This window comes from Macaca thibetana, chromosome X (assembly GCF_024542745.1).
Source record: "Macaca thibetana thibetana isolate TM-01 chromosome X, ASM2454274v1, whole genome shotgun sequence".
Classification (NCBI taxonomy): domain Eukaryota; kingdom Metazoa; phylum Chordata; class Mammalia; order Primates; family Cercopithecidae; genus Macaca; species Macaca thibetana.
The window spans coordinates 71,075,112-71,089,699 of record NC_065598.1 but is presented as its reverse complement, the minus strand read 5'-3'; the positions used below and the strand labels follow the sequence as shown (position 1 = coordinate 71,089,699).

Sequence of the window (14,588 nt, the reverse complement as noted above, 5' to 3'; positions counted from 1 at the left end):
AGGATTTCACTTTTTTATGGCTGAATAATATCCCATTGTGTATATATACCACATTTTCTTTTTTCATTCTTCTGTTGATGGACACTTAGGTTGATTCCATATCTTGGCTTTCGTAAGCAGTGCTGCAATAAACATGGGAGTACAGATATCTCTTCAATATACTGATTTCCTTTTTTTGGGGGGGGGGTATGCATTCCATAGTGGCTGTACTAATTTATGTTCCCACCAACGGGTTATGAGGGTTCCTTTTCTCTACGTCCTCACCAGTATCTGTTATTTTTCGTTTTTGTTTTTTGTTTTTGTTTTTTTTATTATACTTTAAGTTCTAGGGTACATGTGCATAACGTGCAGGTTTGTTACATATGTATACTTGTGCCATGTTGGTGTGCTGCACCCATTTTTCGTTTTTTTAATAAAAGCCATTTTAATTGGGGTGAGATATTACATTATTGTAGGGTTTTTTTTTTTTTTTTTTTTTTTTTTTTTTACTGGTGTGAGCCACCGCACCAGGCCCAGAGTTTTATTCTTTAGAGGAAGTCAGTGCCCATCACTTTCCCTGTCTACAGACAAATAAAAAGCTGCTCTCTCCAGAGGGGCGGCAGCAGTCCTGCATGGTCCAGTGAGACCCAGAAGGTTTCAGGAGACCTTCAGTCCTGAGTCCCTTTCAGTCATCGTCTTCTGAGTCTGACTTTTCTGCGGACTCGGATGCGCTCTCTGGCAAGTCGTCTCCCATGTGCTGGAACCTTCCCAACTGTGAATCCCACATGTGTTTGATGGTCACTTTGAATTCAGCCATCTCGTACCCAAAAAGCTTCAGGACGCGAGCCTGCTCTGGGGTCAGCACGTCGCCCTCCTTGCATACCTCGTAGTCAGATAGCAGAGTCACCACACCTCTCTTGAGGGTGGTGGGCAGGCCCAGCTGCCTGAGCTGTGACTGCATGGAGTGGGGGAACTGCTCCAGAGGCCCTGGGTCCAGGCTCACAGTGAAAGCTGCTTTGTTACCAGCTCGGGTGTTGTCCATTTCTGTGTATTTCGTGAACCACTCATTCACCTCCTCCTTTGTGCGGTTGGTGAACAGGAAACCCATCTCACCCCTCAACCTTTTGCTGACCTGGTACAGGTTGTCTTTGTACTCACCAGATGGGCTCCGACCGAAGGCCACCATCATCGCCTTGTTTTTGCCGAAGAACATCCGGCTGTGCTTCCAGGCGTTCTGGATGTCCTTCAGCTTGCTGTTCCTCATGTTGGCCACAGAGAAGATGAAAAGGTACTTGTAGGTGTCCACACATTTCCGAAGCTCTTCCATCAGGTTTTGTTTCAATTCCAAGCCTTTATTGGCAGTTTTGGTTAAGGAGACTTTCTTGTCGCGCTTGGATTTGGGCATCGCGCTGAATCCATGTTATTGTAGTTTTGACTTGCATTTCCCTGATGATTAGTGATGTTGAGTATTTTTAATATACCCAATGGCCATTTGTATATTTTGAGAACTGTCTACTCATATCTTTTAGTCATATTTAAATTTGATTATTTGTTATTTTGCTATTGAGTTGTTTGCCATTAATGGCAAAAACCACAATTACTTTGGCACCAACCTATTATTTTATCTTGACATAATCTCATGTGTTTATTTTTGCATTTTTGCCTATGCTTTTGAGGTCTTACTTAAAATGTATTTGCCCAGAACAATGTTTTGAAGCAGTTGGATAAAAAACAAGACTCAACTATATACTGCATATAAGAAACTCACTTCACCTATAAAGACATACGTGGACGTAAAGTAAAGAGATGGAAAAAGATATTCCATGCAAATCGAAACCAAAAAGAGCAGGATTATCTATACTTATATCAGATAAAATAGACTTCAAGTCATAGAATATAAAAAGAGACAAAGTAGGTCAATTTATAATGATAAAGGGGTCAATTCAGCAAGAAGACATAACAATTGTAAATTTACATGCATTCAACACTGGAGCACCCAAATATATAAAGCAAACTTTAATAGATCTAAAGGGGCAGATAGATTGCAATACAATAATAGCAGGGGACGTTTAATAATGAACAATTTTGGAATATTGGCACTATTTCTTCTTTAAATGTCTGATTGAATTACCAGGGAAACCACCCACATCTGGGTTTTCTTTATGAGAAATTTTTAATTATATATTCAATTTCTTTAGTTGTTATAGATCTATTCAGATTTTCTGTTTCTTTTAAAGTCTGTGCTGGTAATTTCTGTCTTTCTGGGAATTTGTCCATTTCATCTAAGTCTTCTAATTTATTGGATTATTTGTTTACAATATTTCTTTATAATCTTCTTAATGTCTGTACGTTCATTGCTGATGTCCCCTCTTGTATTCCTGATTTTGGTGATGTGTATCTTCTCTCTTTTGTTTTGGTCAGTTTAGCCAAAGATTTCTCAAGTTTTGTTGATCTTTTCAAAGAACAATTTTTTTTGTTTCATTGATTTTCCCAGTTGTTTTTCTGTTTTATATTTTATTTATGCCTGCTCTAATTTTATTTATGTCTGCTCCATATCTTTGTCATGGGTTTATTTTGCTCTTCTTTTTCTGGATTCTGAAGGTGAAATATTAGATTACTGATTTAAGAGCTTCTTTTGTAATACAGATATTTAAAGCTATGTATTTTATCCTAAGCACTAAGTTAGCTACATCCCATAAATTTTATATGTTGTGTTTTCATTTTCATTCAGTTCAAAATACTTTCTAATCTTCTTTGTGATTTCTTCTTTGATCCATGGACTATTTGGCTATATATAGTTTAATTTCCAAGTATATCGGATTTTGCAAATGCCTTTCTATTGATTTATAATTTAATTTCCTTGTGGTCAGAGAATATACTCAGCATGATTTCAATCCTTTTAAGTTGTTGAGACTTATATAGGTATAGCATATAGTCTACCCTGGGGAATAGTTCATGTGCACTTTTGAAAGGATGTGAATTTTACTGTGGTTGGATGCAGTCTTCTGTAGATATCAGTTACTCAAATTGATTAATAGTGTTCTTCAAGTTGTTTTAATACTTACAGATTAACCATCTAGCAGTTCTATTAATTTTTTAGTTTCTAACTATTATTGTAAAATTGTCTGTTTTATTCAATTCTGTCACCTTTGTTTTAAGTATTTTTAGGGCTTTGTTGTTAGATAAAAACATGTTTATAATATTTACATCTTTCTATAAATTGTCAATTTTTGCCTGGTGTGGTGGCTTACGTCTGTAATCCCAGCCCTTTGGGAGGCCAAGGCGGGCGGATCACCTGAGGTCAGGCATTTGAGATCAGCCTGGACAACATAGAAAAATTAGCTGGGTGTGGTGGCACATGCCTGTAGTCCCAAACTACTCAAGAGGCTGAGTCAGGAGGATCGCTTGAACCCAGGAGGTGGAGGTTGCAGTGAGCTGAGATTACACCACTGCACTCCAGCCTGAGCAAAGAGTGAGATTCTGTCTCAAAACAAATTGTCAATTTTATCAAGACAAAATATGTCTCTGTCTCGTAACAATTTTTCTTTTAAAGCCTATTCTGTGTGGTATTAAAATAGCAATTTCAGCTCTCTTATGGTTACTGTTTGCATGGTGTATCTTTTTCCATCCACTTACTTTCAACCTGTTTGTGGCTTTAAATCTAAAGTGTATCTCTTGTAGGCAGGAAATAGTTGCATCCTGTATTTCACTTATCCAATCTGACAATCTATGTTTACATTTGGTTCCTTAATTTACTTATTTAATGTAACTTTATGTAGTTGGATTTATGTCTGCTATCTGGCTATTTTTTCCATACATGTCTCATGCCTTCATTAATCTTATCCTTTTTCTTCACTACCTATTTTTGTTGAATAGATATTTTCTAATATACCATTTTAATTCCTTTGTAGTTGTTTTTTAATATATTTTGAGTTGTTTTCTTAGGGTTGTTGTTGGGATTATAATTTGCATCTTAAAATAATCTACTTTGAATTAATCCTAATTTCACTCTGGTAGTATATACAAGCTGCTCCACAATAGCTCCCTTCCATCTCTTCTCAATACTACTGCTTTTATGCAAATTATATCTTTATATGTTGTTTGTTTTTTTACACAGAGTTCACTCTTGCTACCCAGGCTGGAGTGTAATGGCACAATCTCGGCTCACTGCAACCTCCACCTCCAGGGTTCAAACAATTCCCGTGCCTCAGCCTCCCAAGTAGCTGGGATTACAGGTGCCCGTCACCAAGCCCAGCTAATTTTTTGTATTTTTAGTAGAGACAAGGTTTCACCATGTTGGCCAGTCTGGTCTCGAGCTCCTGACCTCAAGTGGTCCACCTGCCTTGGCCTCCCAAAGTGCTGGGATTACAGGCATGAGTCACCCCACCTGGCCATCTTTATATGTTATATGCCCAACAATACAGTTTTAAATTCTTTTACACAATTTAATTATTTTATTCAATGTTTTAAAAACTAAGAGAAGATTTAAATATATATTTATTCTGTCTATTATATTTACTTATGGAATTACTTTACCTGTGTTCTTTGTTTCTTCATAACATATTCAAATTACCATCTGGTTTTATATATTTTCAGCCCGAAAACTTCTTTTGGAATTTCTTGTAAGGCAGGTCTGATGGCAATGAATTTTCTCAGTCTTTGTTTAACTAGGAAAGTTTTTATTTCATTTTCCTTTTTGAAAGATATAATTCTTGGTGGACAGTTTTTTTCTTTCAACACTTTGAACATCATCCCACTGCCTTCTGGCTCCATGGTGTCTAATGGGAGGTCAGCTGCTATTCTTATTAGGATATTTTTGTGAGTCATTTTGTATTGTTGCTTTCAAGATTGTCTGTTTTTCAACAGTTTTTTTGTGGTGAATCTAGGTGTGGACTTCTTTTAGTTTCACTACTTGGAGTTTGTTGAGCTTCTTGAAAGTGTAAATTAATGTTTTTGCCATATTTTGGGAGTTTTCATCCATTATTCCTTTGAATATTTTTTTCTGTTCCTTTTTTTCTCTCCTCTCTTTCCATTGCTCCCATTATGCATATGTTAGTGTGCTTAACGGGTGTATTAGGGTTCTCCAGAGGGACAGAACTAATAGGATATATGTATATATGAAAAGAAGTTTAATGGAGAGAATTAGCTCACATGATCACAAGGCAAATTCCCATGATAGGTTGTCTGCAAGCTGAGGAAAAAAGAAGCCACTAGTGGCTCAGTCCAAGTCCAAAAGCCTCAAAAGTAGGGAAGCCAACAATGCAGCCTTCAGTCTATGGCCAAAGGCCCAAGAGGCCCCAGCAAACCAATAGTCCAAAGGCTGAAGAACCTAAAGTCTCATGTCTAAGGACAGGAGGAACAGAAGGAAGCATCCAGCATGGAAGAAAGATGAGAGCCAGAAGACTCAGCTTATCCCACCTTCTTCTGCCTGCTTTGTTCTAGCCATGCTGGCTAGCTGAGTGGATGGTGCCCACCCACACTGAGAGTGGGTCTTCCTCTCCCAGTCCACTGACTCAAATATCAATCTCCTCTGGCAGCACACCCACAGACACATCCAGAAACAATACTTTACCAGCTGTTTAGGCATCCTTCAGTCCAATAAAGTTGACACCTAATATTAACCATCACAAAAGTGTACTAAATTTCTCTAAGTCTCTGTTCATTCTTCTTTGTTCTTTTTTCTCTGTGTTCTTTAGGTTGCATATCCCTATTAATCTGTCTCCAAGTTCACTGATTATTTCCTCTTTCAGCTCAAACCTGCTGCTGTGCCACTCTAGTGAATTTCTTTATTCAGTTATTTGACTTTTCAATTCCAGAATTTCTATTTGGCTCTTTTTTCCAATTTCCATCTCTTTATTGATAGTCTCTGTTTTATGAGTCATTGTAGTAATACTTCCCCTTAACTTTTTTTTTTTTTTTTTTTTTTTTTTTTTTTTTTAACGGAGTCTCACTCTGTCACCAGACTGGAGTGCAGTGGTGCAATTCCCTTAACTTTTAAAGCATGGCTTCCTTTACTTCTCTGAACATATTTATAAAAACATGCTTGAAGTCTTTTTTAACTAAGTTCAACTTACGGTCTCCTTTAGAGACAGTTTCTGTTCGTAGATTTTTATTTCTATGTATGGGCCACACTTTCTTATTTCTTTGCATGTCTCATAAATTTTTGTTGACAACTGAATATATTTTAGATAAAATATTGTAGCAACTATCGATTATGTTCTTCTCCCCACCCCTCCCAGTGATTGCTGTTGCTTCTGGGGGATTTTGTTGTTAATGTTATTTTTTGTTTGTATATTTAGTGATTTGCCTGGACGAAATATACAGTACCTGTCTTCCCTCCAATGTGGAACCACTGAATTGTCTAATCTGTTGTTTTTCTTAATTGTTTTTATTTTTAAGTTTGGCTTCTGCTATGGTCTGCATATTTGTGTGCCCCCAAAATTTATATGCTGAAATCTAACCCCCAAGATGATAGTATTAAGAGATGAGGACATTGAGTTAATTAGGTCATGAGGGCTTCATCCTCATGAGTGAGATTGGTGCCTTTATAAAAGAGGCTTACAGGAGCCCGTTTGCCTTCCTGCCATGTGAGGACACTGTGAAAGGACACAGTGAGAAGGTGCCATTTTTGAAGCAGAGAGTGAGCCCTTACCAGACTTCAAATCTGCTAGTCACTTGATCTTGGATTTCCCAGCCTCTGAAACTGTGAACAATAAACTTCTGTTGTTGGTAAATTACTCAGTCTGTGGCATTTTTGTTATGCATTTTGTTTTACGGCATTTTTGTCACAGTTGCCCAAATGGACTAAGACAGCTTCCTAGGAGTCATCCCTAGATCAGCATTGCTTAGTGGCCAACAAATATTGGTCAATGTTAAACGGGTTGTACTTGAAGACCTTGAGCGAATAAAGCTTCCACTTTTTGCTGAGATGATTTTGGGGTTGGGGCATGCATTCAAAGTTAATCCAGTTAATTGAGCTTCTTTGGCTTTTACTTTCTGCTTATGCGGAGCCTCCCCATCATCTGGGTGTGAGTAGATAACTAGGGCCCTCTCTGGTCTTTGCTTAGTGTGTTCTTAGCCCTGCACATGCACACAGCCTTCCAGATTTCTCAAGAATATGACAGCCTTTTCAAAAACCTTCTAAAGTTATCTCATTCCCCAGATCTCCACTTAACATTTTTGGTTGGTCTCTAGTTTGCTCAACCAGTATCATAGCCTCAGACAGTTATGGCATTAGCCTTTCATTTTTTGACACTGGTCACTATTGTTTTCAATAATATCCCTGGGCCTTTGGACTTCAGCAGAGCTCCAAGTCAGATCGCCACCCCCAGACAGGAGCCAAGCTAATTGTCTTCATAAATACTGCAGCACAGAATTAGGCAGGTGGGGTTGGGGGAGGAAGGATGGGAGCAACCTCAAGTTAAAAAGATCCCACTGTTTTTACGGAGATTCAGTAGTTTTTCTTGAACAAATGCTTTTCAGTTTATTGTGTCCCTCTGCTTAATGTTCAGAGTTCTGAAATGCTTGTTTTAATAATTTTACCAGTTTATCACTGCTTTTTTTGAGGTGGGATCTCACTCTGTCACCCAGGCTGGGGTGCAGTGGCACAGTCATAGCTCACTATAACCTCGACCTCCTGGCCTCAAGAAGTCCTTTTTCCTCAGCCTCACAAAGCACTGGGATTACAGGCATGAGCCACCATGCCCAGCCTATCATTGTTTTTGCGGGGGGTTAATTTGCCAAGGTCCTCACTCTGCCTGAATTATAGACTTTGTTTCATTTGCAGTTTTTAAAATCTTGTTATTCCTCTTGCTCAAAACATTTATATTTTAATTGACAGATAAAATTGTATGCATTTATTGTGTACAACATGATGTTTTGAAGTATATATGTGTTATGGAGTGGCTAAATCTAATAATTTACATATGCATTACCTCATTTGATTATCATTTTGTAGTAAAAATGCTTAACATTCACACTCTAAGCATTTTTCAAGAATACACTATTGATGCTATGAGCCACATCTTAGACTTCTCTAGCATTTCTCCAATGGCGTGATATAGTGCTGAACATAGAACAGATATGCCTGGAAGGCTTTTTGATCACTAGAAAGCTACCATAGATTATTCTGTCCAATGAGGAATTGATATATTTCACCACACAAATAATTGCAAATAAATGCAGAAATAATGTCTGACTAAATGTTCTGATGCACAGCTGGGATATGAACCACAATTTTGTATGTTATGTTTGTGGTCTGCTTTAGAGTTTTCAATGCACTTTCTTTTTTTAAATTTTTTATTATACTTTAAGTTCTAGGGTACATGTGCACAACGTGCAGGTTTGTTACATATGTATACATGTGCCGTGTTGGTGTGCTGCATCCATTAACTCGTCATTTACATTAGGTATATCTCCTAATGCTATCCCTCCCCCCTCCTCCCACCCCATGACAGGCCCCGGTGTGAGATGTTCCCCTTCCTGTGTCCAAGTGTTCTCATTGTTCAATTCCCACCTATGAGTGAGAACATGCGGTGTTTGGTTTTCTGTGCTTGTGATAGTTTGCTGAGAATGATGGTTTCCAGCTGCATCCATGTCCCTACAAAGAACATGAACTCATCCTTTTTTATGGCCACATAGTATTCCACGCAATGCACTTTCTTATCCGTGATCTCACTGATCCTTGAGACAACTCAGTGAAAAAGGTAGGGGAGGTATATATCTCTGTTTTATATTTGAGGAAAATTTAGAAGGCTTAGCTATATAAAATTAGCGTTAGAACTAGAGTGTGAAATCAGGTTTTTTATCTCCTTGTCTCTCTGATTAGTCACTATCCCATACACATGACAATCACACAAGTTCCAATGTAAATATTATAATCATAACAAATACTACTAATAATAATTTAACAATAACATAAAATGTTATCACTTAAGTTTTCTTGAACTTCACAGAGAACCTAAAGACCAGTACAAATAAATGTCAAATATATTCCTGTGAGGGTGGACTAGATTCTGCTATAAAAACAACCCCAAAATATGAGTGGTTGGCACACAAAAATATATTTCTTATTTACACAACATTACCAATGCATGTCAGCAAGGACATCCTGCTCATCCTGGTCATTTAGAGTCCCAGGCTTACTGAGGATATATTTCAACACTTTTATGGCCACTACAACAGTGACTTGTAAAGCTTCTGGCTAAGGAGTTCTAGGTTACAGTGAGCTATGATCATGCCACTGCACTCCAGCCTGGGTGACAGAGAAAGACCTTGGCTCTAAAATAAATACATAATAAAATAAAGTTTCTGGCCAAAATCTTTTCACTCACATTTCGTTGGACAAAACAAGTCACTTGGCTTTATCTGACTTCATTGTAGGCAAAGATGTGTAATCCCATTCTGTGCCAAGAAGGAGGAAAGATGTGGTGAAGAACATGAATGACTATTACCACCACCCCAAATATCCTTAAGTGAAGTGCCAGGTCACCCAAAAAGACATGCTAAGAGAACGATGAAACAGAATTAGACCATCACTCAACTCCCATGTATTTAAGGAGTTGAGGTTGGAGAGCCAAAGTTGGAGGATTTCTTTGGAGAATTGTTGGTGTACTGAGTGTTTCCCATCTCTGTCTCTCATGGGGGATCAGATGGGATATTTTTTCTCACCTCAGCCAAGTGAGAGGGGACTCAAAGGGTGGAGCATTTCAAAAACAATTATCCCCTGCGGTGCAGAAAACATGAGGACTCATATTTAAAATTCGCACATGGGAGGACTAGAGGTGCAGGGCCATGGTTGCACTGCCTGTTCCACAGCAGAGCTAAAAGGCATGATTTTCCAGGAAACAGACGTTGTCCAGGAGTTAGGGAGCTAGACGGGAATCACTTTTAAAAGTAATAATGCCCAAGAGAGGTGAAATAAGCCCAAAAGAGCATTTATGTGGAATGGACTGAGGCTGAGGGAGGGAGTAAAAAGTGGGCAGCCTGAGAATAGTCACTGCCATCAGGGATGCTGGTCAGAGATTCTTAGTGGGAGGCTCTCCAAGAAACACACAAGGCCGGGTGCAGTGGCTCACGCCTGTAATCCCAGCACTTTGGGAGGCCGAGGAGGGTGAATCACGAGGTCAGGAGGTCGAGACCAGCCTGGCCAACATGATGAAACCCCATCTCTACTGAAAATACAAAAATTAACTGGACGTGGTGGCACACGCCTGTAATCCCAGCTACTCAGAAGGTTGAGGCAGGAGAATTGCTTGAACCTAGGAAGCAGAGGTTGCAGCGAGCCGAGATCACGCCACTGAACTCCAGCCTGGACAACAGAGTGAGACTCTGTCTCAAAATATATATATATATATAATAAAATAAAACACAAAAAGTGGCCCTTGAGAGATAAATATGACCAGCAAACTGTTTTACAAGCTTCATACTAAGTTCTTTACATATATAAGCTAATTCTCATGCCTTATGAGTTCGGGCCTGTTATTATCTCTATTTTACAGATGTTGAAACTGAGGTATAGAGAGGTCAAGTAACCTGTCTAGGGTCACAAAGATAATAAATGACAGAGACAGAATTTGAGCTAAGGCGGTCAAATTACATAGCATAGCACCTAACTATCTAGCCATCCTGCCCACCTTCTATGATGATAGCCATGTGTGTCACCAATGAACAATTAAGAGCTTTGCAAAGACTCATTTTGACCAGATGATCTGACTTTAACCAAGATGGTCTGTGAGGCTGAATCAAAAGCTAGGTCTGGGGAATCAAGAAACACATATTTTAAGAGGCTCTGGTAACATTTATTATAGTGTGGTATTACAAAAATTATTTTCTTACTACCTTTCACCTGGAAAATGAAATAAAATAGCCATGTAAGAAACAGTACAGATCTTAATAAATTATGGTTGACTTGGATTGAAATGAGTTATTTAAAAGAAAAACAACATAGATTACTCTAAGTCCTGAAGTATTTAGTTATACATGGGTCTGAAGTGTTACACACATACACACACATACACACAAACACCCCATACATAATACATGACATAATGTACAAAAGGCATGGTATAGCATATGGTCTGTCATTAATTTCATGACCACAATACCAAATTCATACTTAATATTGCCCTACTCCATTCCTAGCAATCCACTATATTCCCCTAATTTTTTTCTCCCATACTCCAAAATAATTATCTCACTTTGTCTTCTCTTCTCAAACTTCCTCTTCCCCTTCCCTAATCACTCTCAACTCATAAACAGACTTTCAGAGAACTGAAGGACAGTAATAAAATATACAATATGCATATCATTACAGTCTCAGAGGAGAGAAATAGAGAGTGGGGTACTTCACTTCCCAGCAGCCAAAACCTGTATTAGCTTCCTAGGACTGACATAACAAAAGTACCACAGACTGTGTATCTTGAAACAACAGAAATTTATTATGTCACAGTTTTGGATGCTGGAAGTTCAAAATCAGGTGTTGGTAGGGTCATATTCCCTTTGAAATGGATAGGGGAGAATCCTTCCATGTCTCTTCCTGGCTACCAATGATTTTCTGGACTCTGGTGTTCCTTGGCTTGTAACTACAGCACTTAAATCCCTGTCTTCATATCACATGTCATTCTCCCTGTGTGTGTCTCTGTCTCTGTGTCTCCCTTCCGTTCTTCTAAGGACACTAATTATATTAAATTAAGGGTCCAGCGTACTCCAATATAACCTCATCTACAATGACCCTATTTCCAAATAAGGTCACATTCTGAGGTACTGGAAGTTAGTATTTCAACATTTGGAGAGGGGAAACAATTCAACCCATAACTTGTATGATGATTATTAAAAAATGATCCATCTGATACTCCAGACAATATTTTAAAGCAAGTACAATACAGAGACCTAAGTGGAAGTAAAGTTTCCAGATTTTACTCAAGGTGGTAAAACTTTGCTACCAGACAGCTGTAATAAATCACATAAGTATATTGCAATGCCCAGAGCAACCACTAAGAGGGCTATGCAAATTAATATGCCCAAAAATGTTGTAAATAAATTAAGATAAAATTTTGGAAATTGGTCAAGTAACCTCCAGTAGAGCAAGAAGAGCGACTAAGAGGAACAAGAAACAGTGGAAACAAACAGAAAACAAATAATAAAATGGAAGACTTAAGCATTAACAAATCAATAATCACCTTTAATGTAAATAGTCTAAACATACACTACTCAAAAAGCAAATATTGTCCAAATAAATCTGAAAAAGCAAAAACAAACAAACCATACACAACCTAACCATGTGCTGGTTACAAGCAACTCATTTCAAATTCAATTGCATAGATATGTTAAAAGAAAATGACGGAAAGAAATATACCATGCAAGCATTAATTTTAAAAATAGGAGTAAATACAAAAATGATGAAGTAGACTTCAGAGACAAAGAAAACATTTATATATGATAATAAGATCAATTCACCAACAAGACTCAATGATCCCAAAAGTATACACATCAAAACCAAGCCTCAAAATGTATTAGGCAAAAATTTATAGAGCTAAAAGGGGAAATAGACAAATCTACAATTATAATTAGGGATTTCAACAATTCAACTTGTAGAAATTGACAGAACTACTACACAGAAAATCAGCAGGGATGTAGAACTAGCAACAAAATCTAATTAGCATATGTAGGAAACTTTGCCTGACAACAGAACAATACATATTTTTTAAGTGCTCATGAATCATTCACCAAGATAGACTATATTTTGGTCCATAAAACAAATTTCAACAAATTTTAAAGAATTGAAATCATAGAGTGTATTCTCTAACCTTAATGGAATCAAATGAGAAATCAACAATAGAAAGACAACAGGAAAATATTTTAATGTAAGGAAATTAAACACACTTCTAAATAATCCACAAGTCAAAGAGAAAGTCTTGAAGGAAAATAAAATCCATAAAACTCAGTGCAAAATGAAAATACAAAGTATCAAAATAAGTGGAATGCAGCTAAAGCAGTGATAAGAGGAGAAATTTATAGCAGTAAATGCTTACATTAGAAAATAGACAGGAAGAGAACAAGATAGTCAAATAGAAGCATGCACCAATTGTCCCCCTTCAAGGACACAAATTTAACAACTATCTATACACAAGAAAAGTACCTTCATAACAACCAAAAAATCAGATGACAATCAAAGTACTTGGGTTTAACTTCAAATGGCTCAAAGAGGCACTGAGGAGGGTAGGAGACAGTCTTTAATCACTGCTACCACCCATCTCCTATGCCCTGGCAGCAGCCATGCAGTGGAAAAAGAGAATCTGTGTGCTTGGAAGAGTGCAGCAATTGCCAAATATTGCATTTACCTCAGTGGTGCTCTGTCATAGCAGAAGGCAAAACTGGGCAGAACCCAGCTGACACTCGCCCACAGGGGATTATTTAAAGCAGCCTTAGCCAGAAGGGAATCACCCAACCCAGTGGTGGGAACTTGAGTTCTGGCAAGCCTTGCCACCACAGGCTAAAATGCTTTGAGGCTCTAAATAAACTTGAAAGTCAGTCTAGGCCACAAGGACTGCAACTGCTAGGTGAATCCTAGTGAAGAACTGGGCTCAGAGTCAGTGAACTAGGGAACACATGACCTAATGAGACGCCAGCCGAGGCAGCTAAGGGAGCACTTGAGCCACCCTTCCTTCAACCCCAGGCTTCATAGTTCGGGGCTCCAAAGGAGACACCCTTCCTTCTGCTTAAGGAGAGGAGACAGACTAGTAAATAGAACTTTTTCATGCATCTTGGATACCAGCTCAACCACAGTAGGATAGGGCACCGGTCAGAGTCCTGAGGCCTCCTTCACAGATCCTAACTCCCAGACGATATTTCTAGACACACCCTCGGCCAGAAGGGAACCCACTTCCTTGAAGGGAAGAACCCAGTCCTATTAGGACCTATCACCTACTGACTAAAGAGCCATTGGGTCCTGAATAACTAGTAGCAATACCCAACTAGTATGCCATGGGACTTGGATAAGACTCTGAGACTTCATGGCTTCAAGTGAGACTCAACACATTCCCAGCTGTAGTAGCTACAGGTAGAGACTCCTTCTGCATGAGAAAAGTGGAGACAAAGGTAAAGGGAACTTTGTCTTATACCTTAGGTACCAGCTTGGCCACAGGGGGATAGACCAGCAAGCTGGCTCTTGGCATTCCTAGTACTAGGACTTGGCTCTTGAACAGCACTTCTGGACCTGATCTGGGACAGAGGGGAGCCCACTTCCTTGAAGGGTGAGTCCTAGGCCAGGCAGCATTCACTACAACTGACTGAAGAGCCCTTGAGCCTTAAGGGAACATTAGCAGTAGCCTTGCAATACTCCCTGTGTGTTTGTGGGGGAAAAGGCCATGGGGAGAGACATCTTTGCCTGTGGAAAAAGAAGAAAAGAGTGGGAAAAATTGTAACTCCTGGTTTAAGTGTCAGCTCAGCTGCAGTACAGTAGAACAACAGGTAAACTTCTAAGGCTTTTGACTCTAGTCCCTGGCTCCCTGAAGGCACCTCTGGACATATCCAGGGCCTGGGAGAACTCACCATCTTGAAGGGAAGGACACAACCCTAGCTGGCTTTGCCACCTGCTGATTGTAGAGCCC

General features: G+C 38.8%; 1 protein-coding gene across 1 annotated transcript; it reads right to left on the bottom strand.

Annotated features, from left to right (window-relative positions):
• Nucleotides 1-496: 496 nt before the first annotated feature.
• On the bottom strand, nucleotides 497-1,394 carry LOC126946287 (mRNA turnover protein 4 homolog). The gene has a single exon (XM_050776427.1). The coding sequence runs from the start codon at nucleotides 1,382-1,384 to the stop codon at nucleotides 665-667; it is 720 nt and encodes a 239-aa protein (XP_050632384.1). The 5' UTR covers nucleotides 1,385-1,394; the 3' UTR covers nucleotides 497-664.
• Between the last annotated feature and the right edge of the window lie 13,194 nt (nucleotides 1,395-14,588).